Source organism: Physella acuta, unplaced genomic scaffold (assembly GCF_028476545.2).
Source record: "Physella acuta isolate Inbredline_101_S28 unplaced genomic scaffold, ASM2847654v3 ptg000106l, whole genome shotgun sequence".
Classification (NCBI taxonomy): Eukaryota; Metazoa; Mollusca; class Gastropoda; family Physidae; genus Physella; species Physella acuta.
In genome coordinates, this window is record NW_026731626.1 from 199,718 (window position 1) to 213,744 (window position 14,027).

Below are 14,027 nucleotides of genomic sequence, written 5' to 3' on the forward strand. Positions count from 1 at the left end.
TAATTAATCGTAATCTAATGTTGTTAAGAAATAAGAACCAGAATGAGTTGCCTGAAATTGATCCTCCATTTTATACAAAATTTAACCGTCTTTCTAGTGCATCATTGAAATGAGAAAAATATAATCCCAATTATTGATCTAACTATTACTATCAAATTTACCTAGACATATGACTTTTTTCTTTCTATGGTTAAATATTGGTTATCAGCTTTTGGTAGTTCTACTGAGTTGGTAAAATGGATACGTGGTTACGTAATGCTACTTTAATATAGAAATTGACTTACCTGATATGCCTGAGGAGGCTCAAAAACATTACGTAATATCCGCTTTAATCCATGTCTCAGTGATGAAATTAAGAAATCGGATTTATAGAAGAGTCGGTCACGCGAAAGTTTGCAGTGGTTCTAAAGACTGTATTCACTTGATGCGTCTACACATATAGATCTATATCCCAGCCGCTCGGGTAAATAAGTAGCAGTGTATACATGCTAGGATGTCTTTGAATCTAGGGTACAGTGAGCTAGGGGAGGGGGAGGGGGTGGGGGTAAATTTTATCCACCTGGAGTGGAGCGTGTGGAGGATTCCGTGTGTTCACTCGAGCGTGACCTTGGCCAAGTGCTGGCTCTCTGCTCAGTGATGCGTGGAAGAGCAGTGACTCCACCCCCTTTCACCCGCCCCCAACACCCTTAGGGGGTAGTACGTGACTTCTGTCAGGTGACCACTGGCCAGTCCCACTGTCCGGTAGCTGACTGGTGGCTAAACGTGTCTGTGTGATTCAAGGACGACCCCCCCCCCCCCCACGGTAACCTCTAGGCATTAGTCACGTGTGTGTGAGTGTTGATACATTGATAGAAAAATATCGCCGGGGACGAAGAAGTATTTAGCTGTCCTGTGCTACCCACCCACACCACCCCACCCATTCCTACCCAACTTTACCATCTCCATACACACACCTATTGCCCAATACCACAACACCCATCCAACGCCATCACCTCCACCACCACCCCCCCCCCACACACACCGACCAACTGCCCAACACCAACCCGCCCTCTTGTCCTTTATTCCACCCTACCCTTTCTACCCCCCCCCCCCCCCAAGTCTACTACATTACCCCACCCTACCCTACTACACCCTACTACACCCTACCTACATACCCAACCTCATCGGCTTTACTGCACCCGCCCTTATCTCACCATCACACCCCTCCACACATTACTACCCTCACACACTCTCCTATATCACAACACCCCACACTACAACACCACGCCGTCGCCTTACCCTCATACCCCACACCCGCCCGACACTAGTCCTTACACATTATCAAACCCCACCCCCACAACACAATAACCCCCCATACCCCGCACCAGACTTCATACTTGACATCAACCATAGTCCTTACGCACCAACCCACCCCACCACACAACACACTACACCTACCCCACACCAGCCCTCCTACTTTACCCTACCCACACACCATACAACTCAACAACACACTACCCGTCCTATCCTACACAGAACTTAAAATCATGTAATATAATATACGTATTCACTGAAACAGCTTTGTTTACCATAACTGTCTTTTCTTTTCTTTATTTTACCTTCACATTGCAACCAGTAAAAACACAATTTCAAATTTTCGTTCTTATCTAATTAAAAAAAAATTGTAAAAACTAGCAGAAACGTAAGAGTATATTTTAATACATGTTTTTTTTTCCATTAATGTTCTTTTTTTCTATTGGTTGTTCATATGCTTGCACTTGGTCGGTTTTGTCCTTCCAAATTGGGTGGTTTCAAGTTTTGCAACAATGGCGATGTATGGCTTCAGATTCATGCCTTAAGCTCATGCTATCAGGTGTAATGATTGGGATATATGTGATCAGGTATTGGCGGCCCCGTGTGTCTTGGGCACAAAAAGGAAAAGATGATGATGATGATGATGATGATGATGATGATGATGATGATGATGGTGATGATGATGATGATGATGAGGATGAGGATGAGGATGAGGATGAGGATGAGGATGAGGATGATGATGATGATGATGATGATAATCATGATGATGATGATGATGATGATGATGATGATGATGATAATCATGATGATGATGATCATGATCATGATGATAATCATGATGATGATGATGATGATGACAATCATGATTATGATGATGATGATGATGATATAATGAAAATCATGATGATGATGATGATGATGATGATGATAATCATGATTATGATGATGATGATGATATAATGAAAATCATGATGATGATGATGATGATGATGATGATGATGATGATGATAATCATGATTATGATGATGATGATGATGATGATGATGATGATGATGATGAAGACGTATTGTTTGTATATTGAATAAACTATGAAGTTGATTTTGATTACGTAATTCATCATACTGATCTTGTTCATATGACAGTCACATCTAATACTGACAAGGAGACACTGCCATGTCACACTGACATATCGGTCACTGCCAAATATTTACCCATGACGAAGTTTAAAAAAGATACACGCTGTTCACGTAACCTAATGAGGCCCTGAATTTAATTGACTACAAGCGATAATTAGGATAAAAATGTTGCACCTCATTATAGGTACCAAGGAATGTCTGACGTATCAGGTGGTGGCGTTGTCGTTACCATAAAATAACCACATATTAGCATTTTTCGTGTTCAATGCAAGACTATTTTAGCTTTAGATATTCATCTAAATGTCGCAAGCCGGTGGATGAATTTCTGTCTTAAAATGTGTCTAAAGTAGGTATAAAACAACTAATGCTTTTATAATAATTTTTAAAATTTTAATTATTATGAATTTAGGGCCGGTGATTAGAGATCGTGGTTTATTTCGTTTTGTGTAGGGGTAGGTTGGGAGGTGATGGTGGAGGGGGGTGGGTGCTTTGATTTGGATGTGTCAGTTAATACTGTTGATTATCAATGAAATTTAATCAGTAGGTCATCATTTCATTTTAAACAGTTAAAATAAAGTAAGGGACATAATCCATTATTTTTTAAAATACTAAATGGTTGCAGTAGTTGCATCCCTTGTAATATATATCATATCTATATATACACGCACACACACATATACATACATGCAGACTTTTACACACACACACACATACACATACATATATATATATATATATATATATATATATATATATATATATATATATATATATATATATATATATATATATATATATTTATATATATATATTGGTGTCTGGATATTAAAGAAATGCCAACAGGTTTTATCGTTTGCTCTCTGACCTTGACATTCTCATGGATATTTATTTCAGTTCGATGTCTTACGCACGTAAGATAAATGCTGTAAAGACACTTACATAACTGGCGTGTATGTTGATTTGTATTGACACAAGTAGACGCTGTCTAGCTTAGGTTATTTTATGGAGTTTACGCTTGATGTAAACAATGTCTAATAGATGGTGGCGACAGCTGGTTATTATACCGAAGTGTGTGCCGGTGTTTGATATTTTTTAAGAAATGAAATAAACTTGTGATTCAAACATTAAAATAACGTTTTTTATAATAAAAACCAACAATGGCGTTGCATAGTGAAATTTACTACGATTGGTAGAGAAAATTTTTGGGCTCCGAAAAATCAGGATTAAGTTACGTGTGGCATCGATTATAAATTAGTTTGTTTCTTTGTAGTAAATAATTGACAATAAAATTGTTACGTTTGTATAATTTTTTTCACATCAAATAACATCCTTCGTAAATGACCATGAAAAACTGAAAACATTTTTTGGCTGCCTGTTTTCGGATTGGCTTTATAGCAAGTACACATATAATAGGATAAAAGATTTAAATTTTATTTTTCATACATGTTACATTCTGGTGTTTTACTCTCAATTATTAAAAATTATAATTGATTTCCTAAATATAATTACAGAAAATAAGGACATTAAATAATAGAAACTGTTCCAAAAGCAAATGTTTCAACAGAAGTGTTGCACGCAGTTTATCACGCAATGATCTCCTTGCTCTGTCCATTGGCACCCGGTCGCCTCGTCACAACTTCAGGTAGATCTATGTAAAAACCATAACTTTATGTATAATTATATATATAAATAAATAAATATATATATATATATACATATATACACACACATATATATATATATATATATATATATATATATATATATATATATATATATATATATATATATATATATATATATATATATATATATATATATATATATATATATATATATATATGTGTGTGTGTGTCTGAATATTATTGTACATTCATTTTGAAGACAGGTTTTCGCGTACCCATGAAATATAATGCATGTAAACATAATTAAATTCCAACATACACATATAATTATATAATATATACGTACACACACACACATATATATATATATATATATATATAGCCTATATATATATATATATATATATATATATATATATATATATATATATATATATATATATATATATATATATATATATATATATATATATATATATATATATATATATAGGGGCCTATATATATATATATATATATATATATATATATATATATATATATATATATATATATATATATATATATATATATATATATATATGCAATAGGTTGTTGCAATCACTGAAAAATGTAGGTTTATATATTTGAGAGCCCTTACGTACCTGCAACCCACCGAACTGTTTAAGACAAAAAGAAAAGCATATATATATATATATATATATATATATATATATATATATATATATATATGTATAAAAATGTATATGTATATTAGACACAGTTGTATACAATTAATTGTTTTTATCCAAATCTAACTCAGCCAATCAATTCACCTCTTTAATACACCTTGACTTTATTATCTAAAATCGTATATGCGAGGCAAAATCATTAAAAATGAAGCTAAACTACAAAACGACCTGTGTAGTACTTACCTTGGACATTAAGATTGAAATCTTTTAGAACAGACCCATGTGGATTGGATCCCAGACACCTGTAGACTCCAATCGAAGAAGAGTTGACCACAACTTTCAAAATCTTGGTATCCACTTGTGAAACCACTTGGGTAAAACTTTAGAAAATTCATGAAATTTTATCAAAAGGAAGACAAATTTAGCTCATTTAAGTGGTCTACTTTAGATCATCGCAAACAATGGTTTGTTTAAATAGCTTATTAAAGTAATGCATCATTATTTTATTATTATTTTTCTTTTTTTCTAAATGCGTATGGTGTTTGCATGTTGTTTATCTGTAGTTATATTTGTTTTTACTAAGGGGAGAACTTGTACTCACTTGATTTTGTCGTTGGGTTTAAACAACCATTTCACCTCACACGGAGGGGAACATTGAATGTCACAGGTGTAGCTGATTTGGTCTCCAATGTTTTTAGAAATCTGCCCATTGGGAGTAGCCGGTGGTGTTATTGTCATGTTAGCTACAAGTGGTTTAACTGGCAGATAAAATTATACAAATGTTATTGTCATGTTAGCTACAAGTGGTTTAACTGGCAGATAAAATTATACAAATGTTATTGTCATGTTAGCTACAAGTGGTTTAACTGGCAGATAAAATTATACAAATGTTATTGTCATGTTAGCTACAAGTGGTTTAACTGGCAGATAAAATTATACAAATGTTATTGTCATGTTAGCTACAAGTGGTTTAACTGGCAGATAAAATTCCACAAAATGTAAATAAAATTGTGACCTTGACGTATTGTAATGTGACATTTTTTCACCCATTACTCCACGAGGTAAAGCTATATAGCATTCTCGTTTCTAGGACATAAAGCCCGTCAATTAACCCTTGCCCAGGACATCACCCCAACATGACCTCCCATCAAATCTGGCCCAGCCCTAGCCCCAGCCCCAGCCCTAGCCCTAGCCCTAGCCCTAGCCCTAGCCCTAGCCCTAGCCCTAGCCCTAGCCCTAGCCCTAGCCCTAGCCCTAGCCCTAGCCCTAGCCCTAGCCCTAGCCCTAGCCCTAGCCCTAGCCCTAGCCCTAGCCCTAGCCCTAGCCCTAGCCCTAGCCCTAGCCTCCGGACAAGGAGGGGGAGGGGGTAATTTCTTGGGTGGGGGTAATGTCGAGGGGGTATAGGTTCGAGGGTGGGGAGGTAATTAATGCTGGGGTATGTCCTGCTCATTGCATTACTGTGTACATTTTCTTATTTGTTACAACTTTCAATTGTTTAACGTTGTCAATATTCTGTCTAATTTAAACAAATCCTAAATGTGAGGGGTTCGCTATGGGGTTCAACTGTAAACGATTTATTACATTATAATATATTAGTTTTCTAACATACATTAGCAATGTAATTTTAGGCAGACCAACAATATAATATGGCCTCTAACTATATGTCTGGCTGTCCTTACATCGTTCTACGTTCCTCCCTACATTAGGGTGATCAAATGTTTATTACATTCATGCTGCTTCTGGTAATACTTACATTCTGGAACCAAAACATACGTAGTACTTGCGGCAGACATCAGAAGCTTTTCTTTAGGATAGTCCGGTTTTCCGTCCGCAGACTTGCAAGAAAATTTGAGGCCTTTGTCTGTTGAACTGATTGAACTCAGCTCTAATTCATTTCTAGCATTTACCAGGAACGAGCGTGGAGAATTACCCTGGAAGTTTTATCTTAATGCAATACCATATTAGGTTATCTCTAGCAGTATTAGCTAAAAATAATAAAGAAGCATTTAGATTTATATTTTGGCTTTAAAGATTGCAGAAACAGTGTAGGTTCAATGGTATTTATTTATTTAACTTTATTTTTTTTTCAAAGAAAATTTTCGGCTATAGGGCTGGTAAGTAGGTCACCAACCAGTTCTACGGCTCAATAAAACCTGCATGAGCCATAGAACTGGTTGGTGACCTACTTACCAGCCCTATAAAATATAGCATGTGTTGCAAACAAAATGTTTTAGCTCTATTATATTTTTAAAAACATATTTGTTTTACCATAGGTCTACACAATACGTAGATATGTGTTAATTACAAATGGACAATTAAAGATTGATTAACTATCGTACTCGTTGATTAGACCCTGGAACCAGGCTAACACCCATCTGGTCCAACCACCAAATACGGGAGGGAAGCCCGTGGTCAGGGGGTAGGCTCGTGGAGTGAGGTTTGCAGGAGAGTTTCAGTGTGTCGCCAACCAGCGGTCTGGACAGTACGATGACCTCTGGGGGATTGGGTTTGCCTGTCAGGAAATGAAGAAGTAAATTGCATGAAGAATCTTTTACATCACGATCAAAGGGAATTAAATCTTCATAGTTACATAAGGGAGATAACTCTTTGATCAAATTTCGTGGCTCGTTCATTTGGAAGAGGTCCACAAAGAAGAAGAACAAGTAGTGTTTTTATAAGTTCGTTAAATATAAAAAAAAATTCACACGGTGATCATTGGTTAAACGTAGCCAATCACATCATTTAACTATATTATGGTCAAAGTCCAAAGATTAAACATTCAGATTTTTAAACACTTTGAAAAGTATCAATATGCTAATGAGCAGCGAAAATCGTGTTGTATACTCACGCAGTACAACGAATGTCAGCCCACAATCATCCACAACTATATCACTGGCTCCCACATAACATTTGTAATGACCAGCATCCTTAGCAGTCACATTTTTAATTTGTATTTCCACTTTCCTCTTTGCCTGATCCACCCTCACCGTGTGGTTAGTCTTAAATTTAAAGCTCCAGGTCATTGGGTACAGGAAAACAAAATTGCTACCAGCCGGGGGGACTCCGTTACCGATGGTAATTAAAACGGATCCATTCGCTTGTTTTGTGTTGGGAATGGTGAACGTCAAATTGGCACTTTCGTTTTCTAAGGACACGATTGATACATCTGGAATGACAAACATTCGGGTTATGATTCAAATAATGTGGGGTTAGAATTATTGTTTGAAATATTATTTGGCTGGGTTAGTAGGCTCCAGGTCAAAAACCCCCTGGACATAAACCCCCGGACATTAACCCCCGCGATATGAATCCCCTGGACAACCCCTTCCTCCCCCCCCCCCCCCCGCGACATAAACCCCCTGGATAATAATCCCCTGACTGAGGTTTATATAAGTAAATAATGACGATGATGAGAACAAAAAAAAACAAATTTAAATTAATGTATTTTTTTTAACGACTAACAAAAGTGTTTCTACACAAAAGCATGCTATTAGAAAGTCGAGGAGTGACCAGGGTTATATTTGATCAAAGATCGGGCACCGACATCACCTTAGATATAGGTCATCCACATGTTGAAGCAATGAGGATCAAAGCAACACATTTTTAACAATACAAAAGATAACAATACAAAAGATATGACAGATTCACCAGCGGAAGCTTGGATCATATCCAAATTGGCACACAGAAACATGGTATAAACATGATATCAAGTTTAATTCTCTTATTTCGACTCGCCGCTCCCCCTAACCCAAAGCTGCATACACCTCTGTATGGCCAACTAGTGAAATCTCGTTTTTTTTTGTAATGTTAAGGTCCGTTTTACCCCAATCCTCTCTACAACCGTACTAGCAGAAGGCAGAAGATAACAAACATTGAGAATTGATGGCCTTCTTGGTTTTTTTTTTGTTTAGATAGGGTCTACTTGCAGAGGCGTAGCGAGGGGGGAGCGGGGGGTGCGGACCGCACCGGGTGACACCATTTAGGGGGGTGACACCAAGGCAAAAAATAGCAAAATATATAGAGAAAAACTTGAGGGGGTGGGGTGCAAATCGAAAGTTTGAAAGTTTGTCCCAGGTAAGGGTTGCTACGTCTCTGGGGGGTGACACCATTAAGTGCCGCACCGGGTGACACCCGACCTCGCTACGCCACTGTCTACATGTACACCATCAACACATCTGTAGTAGTTTTAGCTGGAGTTACTGATAGTTTTTCGCCATTTTAGTCGAATACAGCTAATTTTAGACACTTTTTTTTATAACAAATGGTAGTAACATATCTCTTTGTAATTTTAAATTAAAAATATATAAAGTGCGATGTAACAGGTGTTTGTACTGCTAATACCTGAGCTTCTGCGTGAAGTGTGGTAAACAATACAACACAGATATAATTCTTAATTATAGCTTGAGCTATACGGGAAATTACAATAGCGTGTACGTGTACGTGTTCACGTGCGTCTATGAGTACGTGTACGTGTGCATGAGCACGTGTGTGTACTTATGCATGTGCGTGTACATATGCGTGTGTGTACGGTATGTGTACGCGGTCACGTGGTTGTACAGTGAGAGTTTAATGTACATGAAATGGAAGGACTATGTGTACACGGAAGGACCTTGTGTACGCTGGCTGAACGTGCCGCCATTGGTTAGGGGATTCTGGGGAGAGGTATATGGAGGAGAGTGGAGAGGAAGGTGAAGGACAGGGCTACTTTATTAAACCCACTGATTGTACTTAATGATAATATGTTTGATTCAGTGGCGTAGTGAGGTCGGGTGTCGCCCGGTGCGGCACTTAAAAGTGTCACCTCCCAGAGGCGTAGCGACCCTTCCCGGGGACAAACTTTCAAATTTCACCCCCTCTCAAGTTTTTCTCTATATATTTTGCTATTTTTTTGCCTTGGTTTCACCCCCCTAAATGGTGTCACCTGGTGCGATCCGCACTCCCCCCCCCCCCTCGCTACGCCTCTGGTTTGATTTATTATTCTAAATTATCGAATTTAGCACACAGCTCGTTCGGGTGTTATGGCGTATGATGGTGGGCGGGGGGGGGGGCAGAGAAACATATGGAAGGGAGTAGAGCGAGTAACAATAGGGGTTTTTTTCAGCCGATAGACCATTATCCCGCGGATAACGCGGTAGTCTCATACTTGACACTTACTACATTTCTCTTCGTCGGATCCATCGCCGCAGTCGTTGGCACCATCGCATCTACTGTAGGTGGGAATGCATTTATTGTTGGTGCACAGGAAACTGTTAGACTGGCTGCAGGGAACTGGTGGGAGGTTCAAACAGAAACATCCTTACATAGTAACAGCTGCAAGTTAGATCACTAGTGACACGATAGAAACATCCTTACATAGTAACAGCTGCAAGTTAGATCACTAGTGACACGATAGAAACATCCTTACATAGTAACAGCTGCAAGTTAGATCACTAGTGACACGATAGAAACATCCTTACATAGTAACAGCTGCAAGTTAGATCACTAGTGACACGATAGAAACATCCTTACATAGTAACAGCTGCAAGTTAGATCACTAGTGACACGATAGAAACATCCTTACATAGTAACAGCTGCAAGTTAGATCACTAGTGACACGATAGAAACATCCTTACATAGTAACAGCTGCAAGTTAGATCACTAGTGACACGATAGAAACATCCTTACATAGTAACAGCTGCAAGTTAGATCACTAGTGACACGATAGAAACATCCTTACATAGTAACAGCTGCAAGTTAGATCACTAGTGACACGATAGAAACATCCTTACATAGCAACAGCTGCAAGTTAGATCACTAGTGACACGATAGAAACATCCTTACATAGTAACAGCTGCAAGTTAGATCACTAGTGACACGATAGAAACATCCTTACATAGTAACAGCTGCAAGTTAGATCACTAGTGACACGATAGAAACATCCTTACATAGTAACAGCTGCAAGTTAGATCACTAGTGACACGATAGAAACATCCTTACATAGCAACAGCTGCAAGTTAGATCACTAGTGACACGATAGAAACATCCTTACATAGCAACAGCTGCAAGTTAGATCACTAGTGACACGATAGAAACATCCTTACATAGTAACAGCTGCAAGTTAGATCACTAGTGACACGATAGAAACATCCTTACATAGTAACAGCTGCAAGTTAGATCACTATTGACACGATAGAAACATCCTTACATAGCAACAGCTGCAAGTTAGTGACACAAACATTCATATCCAAACATCTTTTTAAACACGTTCACATTCACATTCACACTATCTACACAAGTAAACTTTAATTAAGCAAATCTTTAATGAAGCAAATCTTTAATTAAGCAAATATTTAACATTTAAATGTCAGTAAATAATAGCTCTAGAAATATTGTCGTTGAAATAATTTTAACTTCTTCAATAACTTATTGCTCGGTATGATTGTATTGTAACTATCTCTCTATTTCTATCTCTCATTCTGTCCCTACACACACACACACACACACACATACACATATATATATATATATATATATATATATATATATATATATATATATATATATATATATATATATGTAAGTATGAGTGTGTGTGTTGTTTATGTATAAAGAGTTGTGAGTTTCTCGCATACTAGCAGAGACGTTTTGACACTTACTACAGAAAGTTTCATCGGACGAGTCCTTACAATCGACGTGGCCATCACAGGTCGAGTCACGTGGTAAGCAGGTCTCGATGTCGCACTTGAACTCGTCTGGTTTGCAAGGATCTGTGATGAGTTAGCACTTGATTCATTAGTCATTTCAAGTATCAGAAATCTTTACGACACAATATACTAATCTCAGACCTAGCCGGAACCTTAAACTTAATTCCGAACATAACCTAGCCATTAACTTAAATACCTAAAACCAAAAATCCTATTCCTCATTTATTAATTATAATTTTTAAAATATAATTATATACAATTAAAATAAAATATGTTCAGCTTTTTAAAACATTACTGATGTATCAGATCCTGGAGATTCTGTAGCGTATACAGCCGCCCACACCTATCTTATATTTTAAACTTAAGATTTTTCAGTAATATATTTTGACCTTGGGCTTTTTATCTATTATGAATATGAGAGTGATCAGGAAATTTATGAACATGAAACTTGATGCTGACCAAATAAATATCAGGCAGTGGTTAACTTGTATCATCCAGTTTGAGTATTGTGTAAATTTAGTATACAGTATAGTATATTTATTGTATAAATTTAACTTGTAATGCCTTACTCTTCCTTTTTTCGAAAACGCTTTTCTTTAAATCGTTAGCCCTTAGTTGGTACTGCTCGTCTTCCTTGCATTCCCCCACAACCAAAATCAAAGCTGTGATCAGCAAATGAAGTTCCCTTGAAGCCATTTTGGCTTATGCTGTTTAAATGTACAAGAAACACTGACATTTTTAGTGCTATGTTACTGCTATGTGTTATTGAATTGTTGTTTTATTTCTTTAAACGGCCAATGTGAAAAAAGGCCTTCGTGCCTACAATTGTTACCCTTTTTTGAATAAATTTGAATTTGAAATTTGAATTTGACAATGAACAGAAAAATAAAATGTTGAACAAACGGTCATGATAGAAAATATTTTAGAACAATTATTTTTTTATATTTAAAATTTTAACTGCATGTGTTTCTTTCAGTGTTTTGATACTCATGAATCTTCTTTTCAGCAACCTGAAATGGAATATATTTGTAGTTTACACCTTAACTAAGTGAGTGATTATAACTTCAAAATATTTATACTCACGTATCTTATGTGTATGATTGCATTTTTCAACATATGCTACACATGTAGTTTCATTGTATTTCGTGATCGTTTCAATCAACAATATCAATTGAAATAGCACAGATAGTAACAGCTTGTCTTTAGCCAGTCTCATAGTGAAGAGAGATATGTCACCAACCTTTTATTTCGTGTAATGTTTTATTACGTGTAATGCTTTATTACGTGTAATGCTTTTGTAAAATAAATTTGCTTTGGATAAATATGTAACAGATGTTCTCTATTGGGTGATTGGAAAGAAGGACAGAGAGACAGAGAGACAGAGAGACAGACAGACAGACAGACAGACAGACAGACAGACAGACAGACAGACAGACAGACAGACAGACAGACAGACAGACAGACAGACAGACAGACAGACAGACAGACAGACAGACAGACAGACAGAGAGACAGACAGACAGACAGACAGACAGACAGACAGACAGACAGACAGACAGACAGACAGACAGACAGACAGACAGACAGACAGACAGACAGACAGACAGACAGACAGACAGACAGACAGACAGACAGACAGACAGACAGACAGACAGACAGACAGACAGACAGACAGACAGACAGACAGACAGACAGACAGACAGACAGACAGACAGACAGACAGACAGACAGACAGACAGACAGACAGACAGACAGACAGACAGACAGACAGACCGACCGACCGACCGACCGACCGACCGACCGACCGACCGACCGACCGACCGACCGACCGACCGACCGACCGACCGACCGACCGACCGACCGACCGACAGACAGACAGACAGACAGACAGACAGACAGACAGACAGACAGACAGACAGACAGACAGACAGACAGACAGACAGACAGACAGACAGACAGACAGACAGACAGACAGACAGACAGACAGACAGACAGACAGACAGACAGACAGACAGACAGACAGACAGACAGACAGACAGACAGACAGACAGACAGACAGACAGACAGACAGACAGACAGACAGACAGACAGACAGACAGACAGACAGACAGACAGACAGACAGACAGACAGACAGACAGACCGACAGACAGACAGACAGACAGACAGACAGACAGACAGACAGACAGACATAATATAGAAATATTCAACATATTTTTGTTTTAAAATTAATTGAACAATGAACGATTTCAAAGTTTATATTAACCAGCTTTGTCAAGTTTGAATCATTTAGGTGTAAGTAAAGGACATTTTATTCGCTACATTCGTCCACTGACGTACGAAGCTATAAGCAATTAGCTTTTAATAAGCTTTAAGAACAGACAGTCAATCAGATTGAATGAGAGTGTGCACATGGTCCTTCATATACCATAAAGTATGCAATGGGATACGAAATTTTCTGACAATTTGTGACGAAATGGATTGGGGGAAGTGTCTGACGTAAAGGATTGGGGGAAATGTCTGACGTAGAGGATTGGGGAAGTGTCTGACGTAAAGGATTGGGGGAAATGTCTGACGTAGAGGATTGGGGGAAATGTCTGACGTAGAGGATTGGGGGAAATG

At 37.7% G+C, this 14,027-nt stretch overlaps 1 protein-coding gene across 1 annotated transcript; it reads right to left on the reverse strand.

The window, feature by feature from the left end:
• Positions 1–3,661: 3,661 nt before the first annotated feature.
• On the reverse strand, positions 3,662–12,104 carry LOC131933145 (uncharacterized). Its single transcript, XM_059289950.1, has 10 exons — positions 11,978–12,104; positions 11,361–11,471; positions 9,880–9,993; positions 7,574–7,891; positions 7,065–7,237; positions 6,479–6,656; positions 5,327–5,483; positions 4,969–5,105; positions 4,699–4,713; positions 3,662–4,077 (listed from the first exon to the last, which is right to left on the reverse strand). The coding sequence occupies exons 1-10, from the start codon at positions 12,102–12,104 to the stop codon at positions 4,013–4,015; spliced, it is 1,395 nt and encodes a 464-aa protein (XP_059145933.1). The 3' UTR covers positions 3,662–4,012.
• Between the last annotated feature and the right edge of the window lie 1,923 nt (positions 12,105–14,027).

Excerpts from the sequence above, each read along its gene's own strand:
- LOC131933145 (XM_059289950.1), bottom strand. The coding sequence starts at position 12,104 with ATGGCTTCAAGGGAACTTCATTTGCTGATCACAGCTTTGATTTTGGTT. Across the intron at positions 7,892-9,879 it reads ATCCGACGAAGAGAAATGTA|ATGTATCAATCGTGTCCTTA; the intron begins GTAAGTGTCAAG and ends TTGTCATTCCAG. Across the intron at positions 7,238-7,573 it reads GCTGACATTCGTTGTACTGC|GCAAACCCAATCCCCCAGAG; the intron begins GTGAGTATACAA and ends ATTTCCTGACAG.